The 15,718-nt window shown below is 41.2% G+C and overlaps 1 protein-coding gene across 3 annotated transcripts in view; it reads right to left on the bottom strand.

Moving 5' to 3' along the window:
* Window positions 1–6,253: 6,253 nt before the first annotated feature.
* The window catches only part of LOC123956882 (monocarboxylate transporter 2-like), a 22,893-nt gene continuing 13,428 nt past the window's right edge, over window positions 6,254–15,718 (bottom strand). For all 3 annotated transcript variants that reach the window (XM_046029383.1, XM_046029384.1, XM_046029385.1), the window contains exon 5: window positions 6,254–9,004. In XM_046029383.1, coding sequence (XP_045885339.1) covers window positions 8,706–9,004 — 299 coding nt within the window. In that variant the 3' untranslated portion in view covers window positions 6,254–8,705. The remainder of the gene's footprint in view (window positions 9,005–15,718) is intronic.

Here is a 15,718-nt window from a genome sequence, read left to right as displayed (position 1 = left end):
TTAAAGGGTCCTATCCTCCAGTCCTATGGGTATTACCCTATTAGGTACAACTGGGGACTGTTTAAGCTGGTGTTGAAAGAGATTCGCCTGGCTTCTAACTTTCATATGGACGCCTACCCTGCTTACTCTGAAATAGCACCTGACTGGATTGCCCTAGAGCCAAATATCACCTCAGCCACGCCCGTTAAAGACAGCTGTCTTCTCATTGTATAATGTACCTGTTATAGTTGCCAGGATTGCATTTAGTGGCCTGGAAAATAGGCCCCAAGGATAAGTTAATTTCTTTGGCTAGAGCAACCTATAAGAACCTTCAAAGATGTTAAACTCTCTATACCTGGTAAATTATTATCTTAGTGAAGAAATAAATTCAACGTCTACTACTTGTGCTTTAAATACAGTTATTATATTTTCTTAGAAAATTAAGCAAAGGCTTTAACTTAAACTGAAAAGCTATAGAATCCTGTAGAAACTTGAGGCTTTGTCCAAAGCCCTCAAAATGTCTCTAAAAGTCTTCAGTTCATTATGCAGTTGAACGAAAGAAACTTCATAGTCTAATAATTCTTCGGCTGGGTTGGACGTGGTTATCCTCTGTTGCTCGATCTCTTGAAATACACTGAAGAAATCTCTGAAATGTTTTCTGGTTGTTCGCTGTTCAAATCTCTAACTCTTCAGGCTTTGGGTGCCATGCGGTGATGATCCTGCTCCGAGCCTGGTGCCTCTCCTCGTTATTTATCCTTCTCCATAGCCGATGTCTATTGCCAAATCAGCCACCTCCCTTTTTCTATCTATGTGACTGCTGACACATAGACTGTACAGTTTCAAAGCTTAGTTTGGCAAAATTGGCCAAATGCTGACCCTTCTTTCCGGTTGACTCATAGTTATAAGACTGCTACACCCAACTGAGTCTGTTTCACAACAATTTAAACAGGATTCTTTCTTGCTCTTGTTCTCTGTACAAATCCCATATCAATACTATTAAAATCATTGACTTCAATCCTTTTTCTAGTTAATAACATACAATAGTTGATCACATCATATTTGTTACTTCCAAAATCACGCATCACTTTTTGTGAATACAAAAATCATTTGTTCATCATAATCATTTCTACTGCTCATAGACATTTGTGTGATTCAGTTGAAAAGTACCTTACAGTCCGATTGCTTACTGAGTCATTGTTTTTCCATTTTTCCCCTTGACACTTAATAGTCAGAGCGGTGGGATGTCAACTTATTTGACACTTCACAGACAATACTTATCAATAACAATAAGAAAAATATATAATATCACCAGACTTCTTCTTTAAAAGATCCTTTTTCTCAGATTTCTGCCACCACCCCAATACGAAGGAGGTAAATGCAGTATTGGTTGTGCTGTTAACAGCTTTGAAACATATTTTGAAAAAGTGTGTTTTTCCAGAACCTCTGCTTGACTCCATTTAATCCACAGACTTAACTGTGAACAGCTGGACTGCTTGATTTATACAGTTGCGAATGCACAACACAAGACACACCAATTCATTCCCTCAGGTGCAATTTTTGTGTACAGTATACTTGCTATTGCAACTTCCTTGGCTCCGCCCTTTATTCCTTATTTAATCTCAGTGCACTAATGTGTACTTGTACTAAGTAATATGAGTACTTGATGGTTAGTATGTTCAAAATGTCTATCATATTCTAGTTTTTTTGTTACTTATCTATGCATCGGATCTTGTACTTTTGTTGTTGACAGCAGGATTATGCAGAGTAATGTTGACATTGTCTCCAGAAAGACAAATTCTTGGACAAATAAAACCAAAACTATCTGCATGGCTTGATTACGCTGGAGGTAGGTAGGAAAATATGTTATTTGAGCAAATCTACCCTTTTACTGCTTTATTCAAGGCAACAACAAGAATGCCCAGTTGTAGGGTATAAAAGATGCATGTAAGCAGTTTAACCTGATTAGACCTTTATTGGAGAATGGCCAGTAGCCGGAGTAAGGCCACGCATGTAAGTGTAGCCTGAGAGAGAGAAAGAGATGAAATAAGAGAGTATGAGTTCAAAGTGGAGGAGAAATTCACTCTCTATACCAATGACACTGCTGAAATTTGATGTAGGTGTGTGTGCATGGATGTGTATTTTGGGAAAGTCAGAGTGTGAATGTGGGTATTTGTGCATGTGCGACTGTACGTGTATTTCTGCATAAGCCTAATATGCCTGTGTGTGTTTGTGTATGCGTGTGTAAATGCAAGAGAGTGCGCGAGCGCACTTGAGAGACTGTGTAAAAGAAATGCAGAGGGCATTCTCTTCAAACGAATGGTATTCAAAGAGCAGGGGCTTTCAAAAGGAGACAGCACTGAGGGCAGTCGGGTTTGAACTGTGTTTGTGCAAAGCAGTCTGCCTTTAAAAAAGAAAAAAAGGAATTCCTGAAGTGCATTCACTGAGTTTTCTTGGAGGAGGAGAGGATATTAGGAGAAATAAAAAGAAAGTGTTAGAGCCAGACAGACAGAAAGGCAGTTTGCTCACCGACCAGAGAGCACAGAGAGGAATGAGGGAGAGGAGTGGACTGGAAGGCAACAGAAAGAAAGACGGAGAGAAAGAAAGAAGGAAAGATAGAAAGAAAGAAAGAGCAGGACACATAGAGGGAGAACATTGGCCTGGGGCGTAGTACGTGCTGTGCCTCCTTTCTCCCCTTTCTCCAGGAAACTCAGAGAGGAGGAAAGAAAAAGAGACGAAAAGAACAAAAACCCACTTTCCATCCGTACCTATGGGAGCGCCGAAGCCGGCGGTGCCCCATATAGCTGCACCAATCTGACCTCGGCGCTGCTGGAGTGATGGCTAGTGAATTACCATGTCAGTGGCCCAGTGCCCCGTCATGCCAGCTCCCTCACACACACATAATAAACACACTCCATCACCCACTCGGCCCAACCACACCGCCCAAAGAGAGCATATTAATTATAGATGTACGTTAAATTACTTTCATTACCTCTCCTGCTCAGTGGACGGGACAGAGTCAGGGATGATGGATGGAAAGGGGTTCGCTATACCTCCCCAAGTAGTAAATGCCCCCTCTTTTACTTTGTCTAACCCTTTTCCCGCCCTTTCTTTCTTTATTTTGCACCAATTCCTCCACACTTTGTCATTCTCTTCCCCATGCAAACATTCTTCCCTTCCATGATCCCAACACGAACACTACAAACAAGTGACCATTTTCCTAGACAGTGGGAGAGAAGTGGGTACTGTAGCAGGTGGAGTTGTAGAGCTAAAACAGCCAAAGCAAACCCTTCATGGCTGAGCTATGTTAAGGAATATTCCACTGAAAACCTATCTGTGAGTAAGGCTACAAGCGAACAGCAGAGAAATTGATCATGCTGCAGAAGAGGTTTGAGAGGAAGAAATAGGCTACTGGTCTACTAGTCTACTAGAACCAGACCAATAAAAAGTCTGATTTCGCCTGATGTTACCTTGTTGCAGATGTATCAGGATTGGTGTATATGTCATTTGGATTACTCAGGGCCACCTAACTTAAGTATAGTACTGGATGCCAATTTTTGGTGGAGCATCCCTTTAAAGCAGTAAGTTTCCGGAAATATGGATATTTGCTTTCTTACAAATGTCAAATTATTTGATTCCAACAATCGAATAGCGTTAAGACTGGAAACTAGCCTAGCTCTGTCTAAAGGTAAACTATCCACCTACCAGCAACTCTAGAGCTCACTAATTCACGCATGACATATGGGCTTTACAGGTGCAGGTAGGTGGAGCTAAGCTAAGGTAAGGGGCTAAAGCCAATAGTTAGCTTAGCTAACCAAGCCGTTAGCTCTTTATTTACCAGAAAAATAGGAGCATGACATCAATCTTCTCATCTAGCAGTTGGCAAAAAGCAAATAAGCATGTTTCCCAAACTGTTGAAGTGAACAATGATATGAGTGCCCCCTGATCATTCATCCATGACAGCAGTAGCAGGGGAGAAAGGAGATTCAAACATTTTATTTTCCATCTTTTCCTCAACACATTCATGTTGGATTGCATTATATTCAAATGGATATCAGAAAATCAAGGACATGGTGTAACAAGACACATGGGGTCTAAACAGTTTAAAGAAAGACAGAATAAAGAAAACTGAATGATCAGTATGTCATCAGTCCCAGAGAGGGCAGATGGGCTGATTGTGAATTAATGAATCATGATAACTCAATCAACTAGATCCTGAAGATATTTAGATGGTTCTTCATGTTCAAACCAAAGTTGTCGAGTGTGTCTTTTAAATCAAACGTATTAGTTGTGGAAAACAAATAGCACCTTCTTCATGGGAGCATGTTTTGACATTTCAGGCGGTGCTTGATGAAACCTACTATGTAAGCCCTTTTTGATGAACTTTTGCTCAGATGTTAATACTGACACTCCAGTGGGGATCACATGATTCCTGACGTGGCTAATGTGGAAATAGCACACCTCTAGTGTTATCTAGCATTATCCTTCAGTGTACTCCCTGAGCAAATAACAAAGCATCACATCTCTACTTCAAACCTTAAGGCCACTGTAGGATGCTCAGTGTGTGTGTGTGTGTGTGCACACTTGTCCTTGCTCCACTGTGTTCTGTCAGTTTGATCTCACTCCGGCGAGGGAAGCATTACATTGGTAGCCTGTGCTTGCTCAACACCCTGGGTATATCTAATCTCTGCTGCTCTGAAACATCCCATTCAATTTCTTCTGTAGATAGATGCCAGTGCTCTTTGAGCCCTCTGGGAGCACATTCTTTCCTTCCCGCTTGTCTCCGACTCTTTGCTTGTGTAAGACCACTCCAGATTCGTCAGGTCAGCCACATGTTGTAAACAACCGGGATCTGATTCGCACAGGTCCAAAGGTCAGGAGAAGGGCTGTAGACAACATCCACACACACCAGTTTCTTGTCCGCACTGGCTTCATTTCTTTTTAAGTAGATGCTGATGAACACAAGATTGCACTATGTTTGGCGCGTCCACAGGCAGGATGTTTTCATGAAGATTGATACCCAATTACAATCACGCACTCCCAAGTTGGCAACTAGTTTAACAATAACTGACAGTTAACTGAGCGCTGTCAATTAGTTAGTACATGGAGATACATTCTAATTGTAGTACTTCATTAAGAGATGAGTAAGAAACTCAATCACAGCTTCTCTGTCTGTTTACAAACTCACTTCTTTAATTTGCAAACATGGATGCCACTTCGTGCGTTTCCAGCCATTTTGCAATTAAATTACATTTTGCAGCAATGTCGGCAGACATCTTTGAACCAAGGACCCATCCACTGAAACCCAAACTGTAAGGGCTCTGAACACCTAAGGGAAGAAGAATTTTCCTACTGAGGCTTAAATTAATATCAGAGAAAAACTTCTGTATTGTTTATTGACCGCATAACCACATAACATTGCAGTTACTATGAAATTACTAAACAATAAAGCAGAACCTGAGGACATTTTTCCTCCACAGTATTTTTCAACTAGCATTGCCTAGTCACCCGACCACCTACAAGACCCTCTGGAGACCCAGAAGGTTATTTATTTTTTACCACTGAGTGAGGTGGAGGACAACAGTCATGAAACTCGAGAGAACACACACTGTAGGGAAGGCAGGCTGTAGAGGAGGGTCAACAGGCTAGAGGGGAACAGGAGGTGAGAGGAAATATAATAATGATAAACTGATTTCCGGCCACAGCGCCCATCGCCTCGTCTCTGGGGGACCTTTCCACCTTGTCATGTCCAAAGACCTTGCATGATACAGGAGATAGCAGAAACGTGTGTGCATGCATGTTTGCACGCACATTTCTAATTTATTGGCCCACTGATTTGCTGATGTGTGTGGGGGCTGCATGCAGCTCAAAGCACTAGCCTGGAACATCCGGGTCTTGCTTCATTAGGTGCTCACGCCCTTAAGCTGCTGACATTTCCAAACTTGTTCCCCAGCCTTTTAATTGTCGTGAAAAATTGGACACAGCGACCAACATTGAGAAGCTGCGTAGTAGATCTCGAGTTGATGGCATTTCTCGTGTCCGAGTGTCACTTACCTCGCTGCTTGAATGTGGAACGCAAAAACGTTTGTCTGTCCTGGAAAATTAGGACTACTGTCCCTAACTGATGGAGGAAATGAGTCTGGACTATTCATTCTCCTCATTTGCAAAACAAAAATCATCACCCACAACAAATAGGTCTGACTTTATTGGTGCAAGACAAATTTCTGATATGACAAAAATCTGCCATAATATGTATATAAATATAAAAAACACAGAATGAAATACATAGGAACTTTATTAAGGTTAACAATAAAGTTTTATCCATATAGCAATTGTACATTCTATACCATATGTGCATATAACATATCAGAAGTTGATATACAGCTATAATAATCAAACAACTTACACGGAATCCAAAAAATGTTTCAAATAACAACCTATAATAGCTAGATTTCGGATTATTTATAATACACATTCACTTTTTGTTACTCACTGCCGCTCAGACAAACATATTCCCTCACAAATACACACAGTGACAAATCAATTAACAGAGCATGGAAATCCATTCTCGCCCTAATTACAAATGTCCCTGCTAAATGTCAACACAAAATGATTACATTATTGTGGAACACACATCATAGTTTAAAATATGTTTCAGCATAAAAGTTCAAATTAAATAAATACTGACAAAAATGCAAAGACAGTATTTGGTGAAGATTACAGAATGATCAAAACCCAATATCACACTTAAGTTACACGTTTGGTTTTTTTTACTGTATGTGCATTATAGACTTATTTCCAGTGAATTAACTGACTAAAGAGGAGATAAAGCATCACACCAGTAATACGTCCATGTCTACAGTATTTCATGTGCAAAACGTATTGCCAGTTTTATTATGTAAACACTGTCAGCGAAAAATATCTCATGGCAGCACCCCTGAGGTTCTCTATACCCTAGCCCACATATTCCTTAAGTATGTAAGCATTACTAAGGTCAGCACCCAGGCTCCTGCATGAATTATTTTATCTTGAGGGAGTCTAGGGCTCTGGCATTTCACGTAACTGTCCAGCCACTCTCGTTGGGCAGCCGCAGCACTCTAGGCTGTGCCATGGGAAGAACTAGTGTAATAACCATGCTAGGGTGGAGGCTGTAAAGGGTTGACAATGCCCCATCGGCTGGATCTGGCACACACCATGTCAGATGAAATTGGGATCCTGGGTTCTGACTAGGCTTGGGCTGTGTCAAGATTACAGTATATCAGGGTATTTACACTTTCAATACCGTCAAAAATACAGACGCTCCTCTTTCTATTAAACTGATATGGAGATATTGTATTGAGGTCATGTATTGGATGCCTTAAAAGTAGGTGGGTGATATAGCGTGAAACTGCCTTACATCTTTAACGTGACTTTTCCAACACTTTTCCAGAGGTTGGTAAACAGACAAACACAGCTTTAGCTGCAGCCTTTATTCGCTGACAAACCGTAACCTACACTGTGCATTTACAACAACTTCACTGCTCACCATTTCCTCTTCTCCCTGTGCCTTCTTGCTCAACCACACACTCACTACGCACACAAAATGGAACTACTCAACAGCGACCGCCATATACATCATATACACCTGTGAAATGTCAGGAAGGTACTACCCAAACCTAGTTCTTACTGAGGGTGAAGACTTTCCGGGGGCCCTACCGTTTTGATAATGAAGAGGTGGGCCAGTCTGTTTTAGCAGGCAGTGGCCCAGAGTCAATTTGACCATGCACACATGCTGGCCATCTACATAGACCTGACCAGCAATGGGTTTCAAATGGTTTAACAAACTCTTTTAGCACCAGTTCCTCAGATCAGGAAGCAGCAGCACAGACAAACTGGTAATTTATATTTTCATATTTACATTAGATTACTGAGAAATGGACAGTTAGCAATCCCTAAACAGGAAAGTGGATGGGTATGTTCATGATCATGTAACAATTACTGCAAACAGTCACTCTCAGATATGTTTAATTCCCTCTCATATATTGAGGCTGTGTATACTTCAGCATTCTCTGTGGCTTGTGAGGATTGTGAATTTTTGTACAAGATTCACAATCCCCTGAGGATGAAGCCCACAGACTTTTTAGTTTTTTTTACAAAATACTTGACAAACTAGTCAGCTTCAGCAGTCTCTTGTATTTAGTGCTAATTAGCAAATGTTAGCGTGCTAACACACTAAAGTAAGATGGTGAAAACAGTAAACATTATACCTGCTTAGCATCAGCATATTAGCTGACAATAGGCTTTTGGTCTTGTTTGCTTGTTAAATGACTTGACGTTAAATCAAACGTCAAAATGACTGTTCATTGACAGAAAGAACGAATGAGTGTTGTGTTCCCATCCATCAATATATCCGTTAAAACGAGTGGAAGCTCAGAAAATTGGAAAAAAAACTAGACTATTGCAAAAAAGTTTTTACTCTTGTTTGAGGTGGAAAGGTTGATGTATCGGTAAACGCAAAATGCAATGAAGTCCAGTGGAAACAGACTCCGGGAAGAAATCATGATATACGTGAAGCATGGGACTTCCGCTCCACTGAAGAGACTAAAATAGTGTCAGGCGAAAACCTTTCTCAAATAAATACACAGTTTGCATTGTTTTCCACTGTTCACGGTTTGAATGGCACTCACACGTTTCATTGTCTCCTTGCGCTCTCTTCTTCTGCAATGATTTAATGGCACCTGATAGGAGAATTACATTAAAGTTTCTGCGTTCTCCAGCAAGGGATTTCTCTGGGCTCCGTTCTTCTCTTTAGCCTCAGGCTCAGTTCGTTCCATCGCTGCCTCGGGGGTCTGGTTCATCCCTGTCTCTGAGACGCTCACCTGGTCCTGGTTCTCTATGCTTTTTTGGTTCTGCTCTGTGTCCTTTGCTTTTTCCTGCATGTGGTAGTTGAAGATGTTCATGACGAAGAGAAAGACCCCGCCAGTCACGATCACTGAGCCACACATGAAGAAAAGGTACTTGTAGTCACCAAAGATGTCAACCAGTAACCCTGTGCGGAGACGGGCAGAAAGATGCAAAGACATTATATTTCAAACTAAGCCAGTGTCAGTTCTACCCATTATATGCCATACCATGTCTATACAAACAAGAACAGACTTGGAAATGTACACCATGACAAGCAAAACACAATATGTCACTGAATAATATCTTCATTTGACCACTATAAATTTGAAGGTGAACAGCAAGACCAAACTCAGATTTGACTTGTGTGTGTGTGTGTGTGTGTGTGTGTGTGTGTGTGTGTGTGTGTGTGTGTGTGTGTGTGTGTGTGTGTGTGTGTGTGTGCTCGCGCAAGAGAGTTAGGCTGAGCGTGGGCCAACTTGAGAAGAGCCATGTCGGAAATGACAGAGGGCCATTACACCCTTCCTGGCTCTCCCTGCATCTCTGGGAAGGCAATTTGGACGGCTGCTACCAAAACGAATCAGAAGAGAGGCCCATTCTCAGAGCCATAAATATCGAGCCCAGTTCTGGAGAAAAGTGACAAATGTAGTTTAGATCAGATTTAAGCCTCCAGGTTTTCAGAGTCTCAACCGCACCCCGACCCCCCTGACTTCAGACACGGATCGATGGCCAAGTGTCGCTATCTCTCTCAGTCGCCGCATGTATGACAGTCTGTCTGCCTGTCCATCTATCAATCCCGCCTTTATACCATTTTAGAGCCTCATTGAATCAATGGAAGGGTGATTCATTTTCAGAAGGAAGGTGTTTACTTAACGGTCCTCAAAGTCACCTAAATTATCAAACACACTTTCAACTAAATTCAGTAAAAGGGCAGAGAGATATTTGATCCTTTTTCTCAGCATCATCAATAACAATCATATATACTTAAAAGGATTTAACCGTTTGCTTATTATCACCAATCTCAGGAGTGTTTCTAACAACCTGGTTCTGTTTTTTTCCCTTTCCAACCTTCAACAAATCTTTGGCTGTGACTGGCTGGCCCCATTACTTGTAACAGATTTGGTAGCCACCTTTATTGCACCAATTACCATCTTTAAGATAAACAATGATGATAATAATGTTCGTATGTGTGTGTGTGCATATACTGTACTACACTTGGAAGGGTCACTTTGCATTTGGATCAGATTCAGCTGTCTCAATGCAGGCTGTGTCGTCTGATTGATAGCACTCATCTGGTACGTGGACGCCAATGACCATCACCCTCATTAAGACGGTCCTTGATTGGCTGAGCGGTGATTAGGTCCATCTGGCATAGTCACCTCTTTTATTTTTTTAATGTATTCACAGCTTAATTATGGCCCAGGTACAGGACTTCAATGATGAGAGTTTGAACTGAGCGTCATTAAACACCCAAAGCAAAAGGCTAATTACACCCACTTACCTCACTTCCTCCTAATTGGATTGACCCGGAGGTTTGGAGGAGCAGTAACAAGCAGACTAGTTAGGGGAGACTGTTAGACGTGCGGGAGGCACTTATTTACCCTATTAAATGAGCGCCTCAGAACAGGGTCGCACCAGACAAACTTGGGGGGCCTATAAATTTTCACCTCATTAAAACTCAGGTTGGAGGCAAATGTAAAGTTTGTCAATGGGACAATATGCACAGCTGATTAAGTCCTGTTCCGCTACAGCACTGTACGTCCTCAGCATAAACAGGCCTTTCTAAGTGAACTTGAACGGTTACATACTGATGGGTGCACAAGCTGAGCAATGACTCAATGAAAGAGTAATATTTTTTTATTCTGTCTGGCAGTTTTAAAGCACATCACTTACAATACTAGCATTATGGTTAAGAAAGTTACCTTGTGTGCTATTCAACGGATTGAAACTACAAGTACTGTTCGTGTTGCAAGATTTGAGTGGGAGATGGTGTGTGTGGTTAATGTAATGACTAACAATATTCCTCACATGGGCTAAACAGAGCCTTATTCTTAAATTTTTTTTTTGCTTCAAGCCATCTAGCTCAGTCGCTACCACACGATGAGCTGCAGAGTCAATGGCTATAGCAACAAGGTGAATTATCAGACTGTGAACAAATATGTTTTCCAACAAGTTGGAGTACAACTTAAAAGTTCACAGCTGTTTGTTAATTAGTGTGACATCAGCAAACTTCACGTCCTACTGTAGGGTACATTTGACTATGGTATGATATAGAGTATACTGATTTCAACCTGTTAAAGAATATTCTTAGGTGTCTTAATTGATGTAACAGGGGAAGGTAAGACAGGTCTAGCTTAAGAGTCAATTAGCTGACCCCACAAATGTTCACTGAACTTCCAGTTCTAGTTATTTCTCACATGTAACTGTCCTTGTTAGGGAGACAACAGTTAGACTGATAAGGTAGAGACAGTAGCTCAGGCATCAGGCTAGCAGATATCGGTGTTGTCTGGGAATCTTCCAAGGTTGAGTCTCACAAGAATGTCTACAAGAACTCACTGGCTCCACAGATTAGAGCACAACTCAGGGATAGAATAGATTCCAATATGACGCAGAATTGGAGTGTAAACATCAGATAGATTAGTTGTTCTAGGTTAAGGCCAACTAAAGATGACCTAATAGGGAAACCTACAGGCACTAGGGGGAAAAGAGAAACTTAAAAGGGACCAAAAGATGTTATGCTTCAGATTTGGTGCTAGCATTCGATATGTTCACATCTTGTATGCTAGCACTGTATCTCTTCAGCCGGGCTCAATAAACCATGCTATGTTAAGTCTTCATTTGTCTGAAACTGGGGAAAATGTCTGGCATGGTTTTCCAGAGCCCAAGTTGATTTTTTTTTTTTTGTCTGACCAACAATCCAAAAAGACATTCAGTCTACATTTATATAAAACAGAGATGAGCAGCAAATACTTACAATTGAAAAGCTGGAATTAGGGAATTTGGGGTATTTTTTGATATTTTTTCTTGAAAAAGAAAAAATGTATTATCAAAATAATTGCTGATACATTTTCTATTGGTCGACTAGTCAATGAACCAACTAATGGTTTTAGCTCTAAACTTAGCCTAACGAGTTTCCCAACTTATTGTGTTCCACACCATAAACAAAGTGCCATTGCTCAACGACTACATTTATCTTTGACATGTGAAAAATCATCATTTAGACTGTAAAAAGATTACTGCATGCGTTACACAGCATGCGTGCAGCACAGTGAAAAATTGTCTTTAGTATAATTTCACAGCAAAGTAGTTACCTCAGCAGTAAGCATGAATACATTTACATACTGGAACAACTTATTTCCTGCCAGCCACTTTGGCAGCTGTTACAGGCTCTAGTGCCAGCAGCAAGGCCTCAATTCCTATTAGTCTTATCGATGACAAATTGTCACTCAAAAACCATTTTCCCCAATGGCTCCTTTATCAGAGTATTACTGTCATTAGGTTTCACACTTCTGTTTTTACTGAATCAAGAGAAGAATGTTTTATTGTGGATGCACTAATCTTGACAATGGCAAGAAAGCTGAGAGGATAAACAATATCCTTTTGATTACACAGTTATTTAGACCATGAAGGTAGCTGTCCAACACTTCAATCTAAAGCTCTATCAGAGACAGACGCATTGCTGGAGACACAAGTCATCAGATCAAAAGGAGCTTTTTCTTGTATTTGATGGGTTGGTAAACAGAAAGAGTCCAAAAGTTGTAGTTTGATGCTGACAAATAAAAACAAATACAGTGAGACCAACCCATGACACGAATACCCACTGACAACATATATGAAAGGGAGTCACTTAATTTATGGATTAATACCGTCTTAAATATTCATGTTGAACGTTTGGGAGGGGAGAATCCTAAACAGATTTCGCCTAGGGCTCTAAAAACACTAGGACCGGCCTCTGCGCTGGTGTTACAGAAACTTGTAAACAAGTAAACAAACATGTGCTGTTAGCCTACATCATGTCATGGGCAGAATGTGGCACTGAAGTGACATTTGCAGGTACGTTTACATGCTGTTCAATGTTCTTCAGCTGAGCGGCTCATTAGATATCTAGCGTGCAGTGCACTTGTTCACAAAGCTACGGTGCAGGACAAGATGTGTGTTTCATGTTTGCAAGTTAGATAAGAAGGAGACCTCAGCAGGAAAGCTAATGTGGGCTGTTCAAAGTCTGAGGCTCCTGTGTTGTGTTGTGAAACGCTGACGTTACTACTTGATGCAAGATTTAATTGGCTGTATTGAAATTAGGTCTCTATATACATGGACAACAGTATTCCGTCTAAATAATAGGTGGACTTCAGTAGTAAAGTAATCAAGTGAACTGTAAATCCATGGATACACAGCAAACAGAAATTGCTTATAGCTAACTTGGCAATCTTAAAGATGCCAATTTGCCACGCAGTTGTCTGTATTTTTATCCAAAGGGGGACCCACAGTCAGACTTTGAAAACCCCTGGTTTGGAGTGACAAAATTACCAAACAATTGCATGAATGATCGTGAACGTGAAAACACGTTTTTGTGAACAAAGACGACACACTTGTATCACAGTCAGTGGCATGAAAATAATTTCACCTCAATGCAGACTCAGTTGGGTAAAATTTGTGTGAAACTGGTGATTATCAACCCAACTTCAGCCTGGCGTCTACGGTTTTCCCCTTCACAACATTGCAATTTCTGACAAAGCTGAGAGCTATCTATTTATAAGCAAGGTGGAGCGACTCCACTACTAAATTTACCAGATCCAATGATGGCACAGGACACACAGGCAGGAAGTAACATTGGGGAACTTCTGTGAGACTATTTTTAATTTTGTCTGTTGTTTATAATATCTTTAATGCAATATCACTCAACATTTTGTGTCACAGACAGAAAAGACATCTCTTCAGTCCCTGCCCCTTCCCTCTCACCCCAACACTCACTATATAGTATATACAGTAGATTGTTATTGATTCCTTGCCACCCTCTAGGCATTAAACTTCATGTTCATCATTGTTTTAGCCTGATAATCAGACCAAACTGGTGCATTTCACTCCATTCATTCATATACATGAATCCTGAAGGTTTGTGGGGAGCATTTTGGCAGCCACTGCCTGATGTAAATCACAGCACCAGTAAACAGTAAGCCTTTTACAGTTTGTTAACACCACATCTTTATTTATAGGGCCATAGCACTGGAGTATGATCCTTTAAAGAGGTGGTATTATGCTCATTTTCAGGTTCAAAATCCTTTTTAGGGGTTGTACCAGAACAGCTATATTTTTTCATACTGCACATTGCTGCAGCTCCTCTTTTCACCTTGTGTTGAACGCTTCCTTTTAGCAATGGAGTGATTCATCTTGTCTCTAAATGATCTTTGTTGGGAGTTGCACGTGCGCAGTTCCTAGTTAAGGACTACTAGCCAATCAGAAGCAGAGAAGGGCGGGTCAACGAGAAGCCCATAAACAGCTTCGATTCAGCTGTAGGCTACATGTTGCCAACCAGCTTGGCAACATACAGGTGCTGGTCATATAATTAGAATATCATCAAAAAGATTTATTTCAGTAATTCCATTCAAAAAGTGAAACTTGGATATTATATTCATTCATTCCACACAGACTGATATATTTCAAATGTTTATTTCATTTAATTGTGATGATTAAAACTGACAACTAATGAAAATCCCAAATTCAGTATCTCTGAAAATTAGATTATTACTTAAGACCAATACAAAAAAAGGATTTTTAGAAATGTTGGCCAACTGGAAAGTATGAGCATGAAAAGTATGAGCATGTACAGCACTCAATACTTAGTTGGGGCTCCTTTTGCCTGAATTACTGCAGCAATGCGGCGTGGCATGGAGTCGATCAGTCTGTGGCACTGCTCAGGTGTTATGAGGGCCCAGGTAGCTCTGATAGTGGCCTTCAGCTCTTCTGCATTGTTGGGTCTGGCCTATCGCATCTTCCTCTTCACAATACCCCATAGATTTTCTATAGGGTTAAGGTCAGGCGAGTTTGCTGGCCAACTAAGAACAGGGATACTATGGTCCTTAAACCAGGTACTGGTAGCTTTGGCACTGTGTGCAGGTGCCAAGTCCTGTTGGAAAATGAAATCTGCATCCATAAAGTTGGTCAGCAGCAGGAAGCATGAAGTGCTCTAAAACTTCCTGGTAGACGGCTGCGTTGACCTTGGACCTCAGAAAACACAGTGGACCAACAGCAGCAGATGACATGGCACCCCAAACCATCACTGACTGTGGAAACTTTACACTGGACTTCAAGCAACGTAGATTCTGTGCCTCTCCTCTCTTCCTCCAGACTCTGGGACCTTGATTTCCAAAGGAAATGCAAGATTTACTTTCATCAGAGAACATAACTTTGGACCACTCAGCAGCAGTCCAGTCCTTTTTGTCTTTAGCCCAGGCGAGACGCTTCTGACGCTGTGTCTTGTTCAAGAGTGGCTTGACACAAGGAATGCGACAGCTGAAACCCATGTCTTGCATACGTCTGTGCGTGGTGGTTCTTGAAGCACTGACTCCAGCTGCAGTCCACTCTTTGTGAATCTCCCCCACATTTTTGAATGGGTTTTGTTTCACAATCCTCTCCAGGGTGCGGTTATCTCTATTGCTTGTACACTTTTTTCTACCACATCTTTTCCTTCCCTTCGCCTCTCTATTAATGTGCTTGGACACAGAGCTCTGTGAACAGCCAGCCTCTTTAGCAATGACCTTTTGTGACTTGCCCTCCTTGTGCAAGGTGTCAATGGTCGTCTTTTGGACAGCTGTCAAGTCAGCAGTCTTCCCCATGATTGTGTAGCCTACAGAACTAGACTGAG

Source organism: Micropterus dolomieu, linkage group LG18 (genome assembly GCF_021292245.1).
Source record: "Micropterus dolomieu isolate WLL.071019.BEF.003 ecotype Adirondacks linkage group LG18, ASM2129224v1, whole genome shotgun sequence".
Taxonomy (NCBI): Eukaryota; Metazoa; Chordata; class Actinopteri; order Centrarchiformes; family Centrarchidae; genus Micropterus; species Micropterus dolomieu.
Note: the sequence above shows the minus strand (reverse complement) of the source record. Positions and strands in the feature narration are given on the sequence as shown.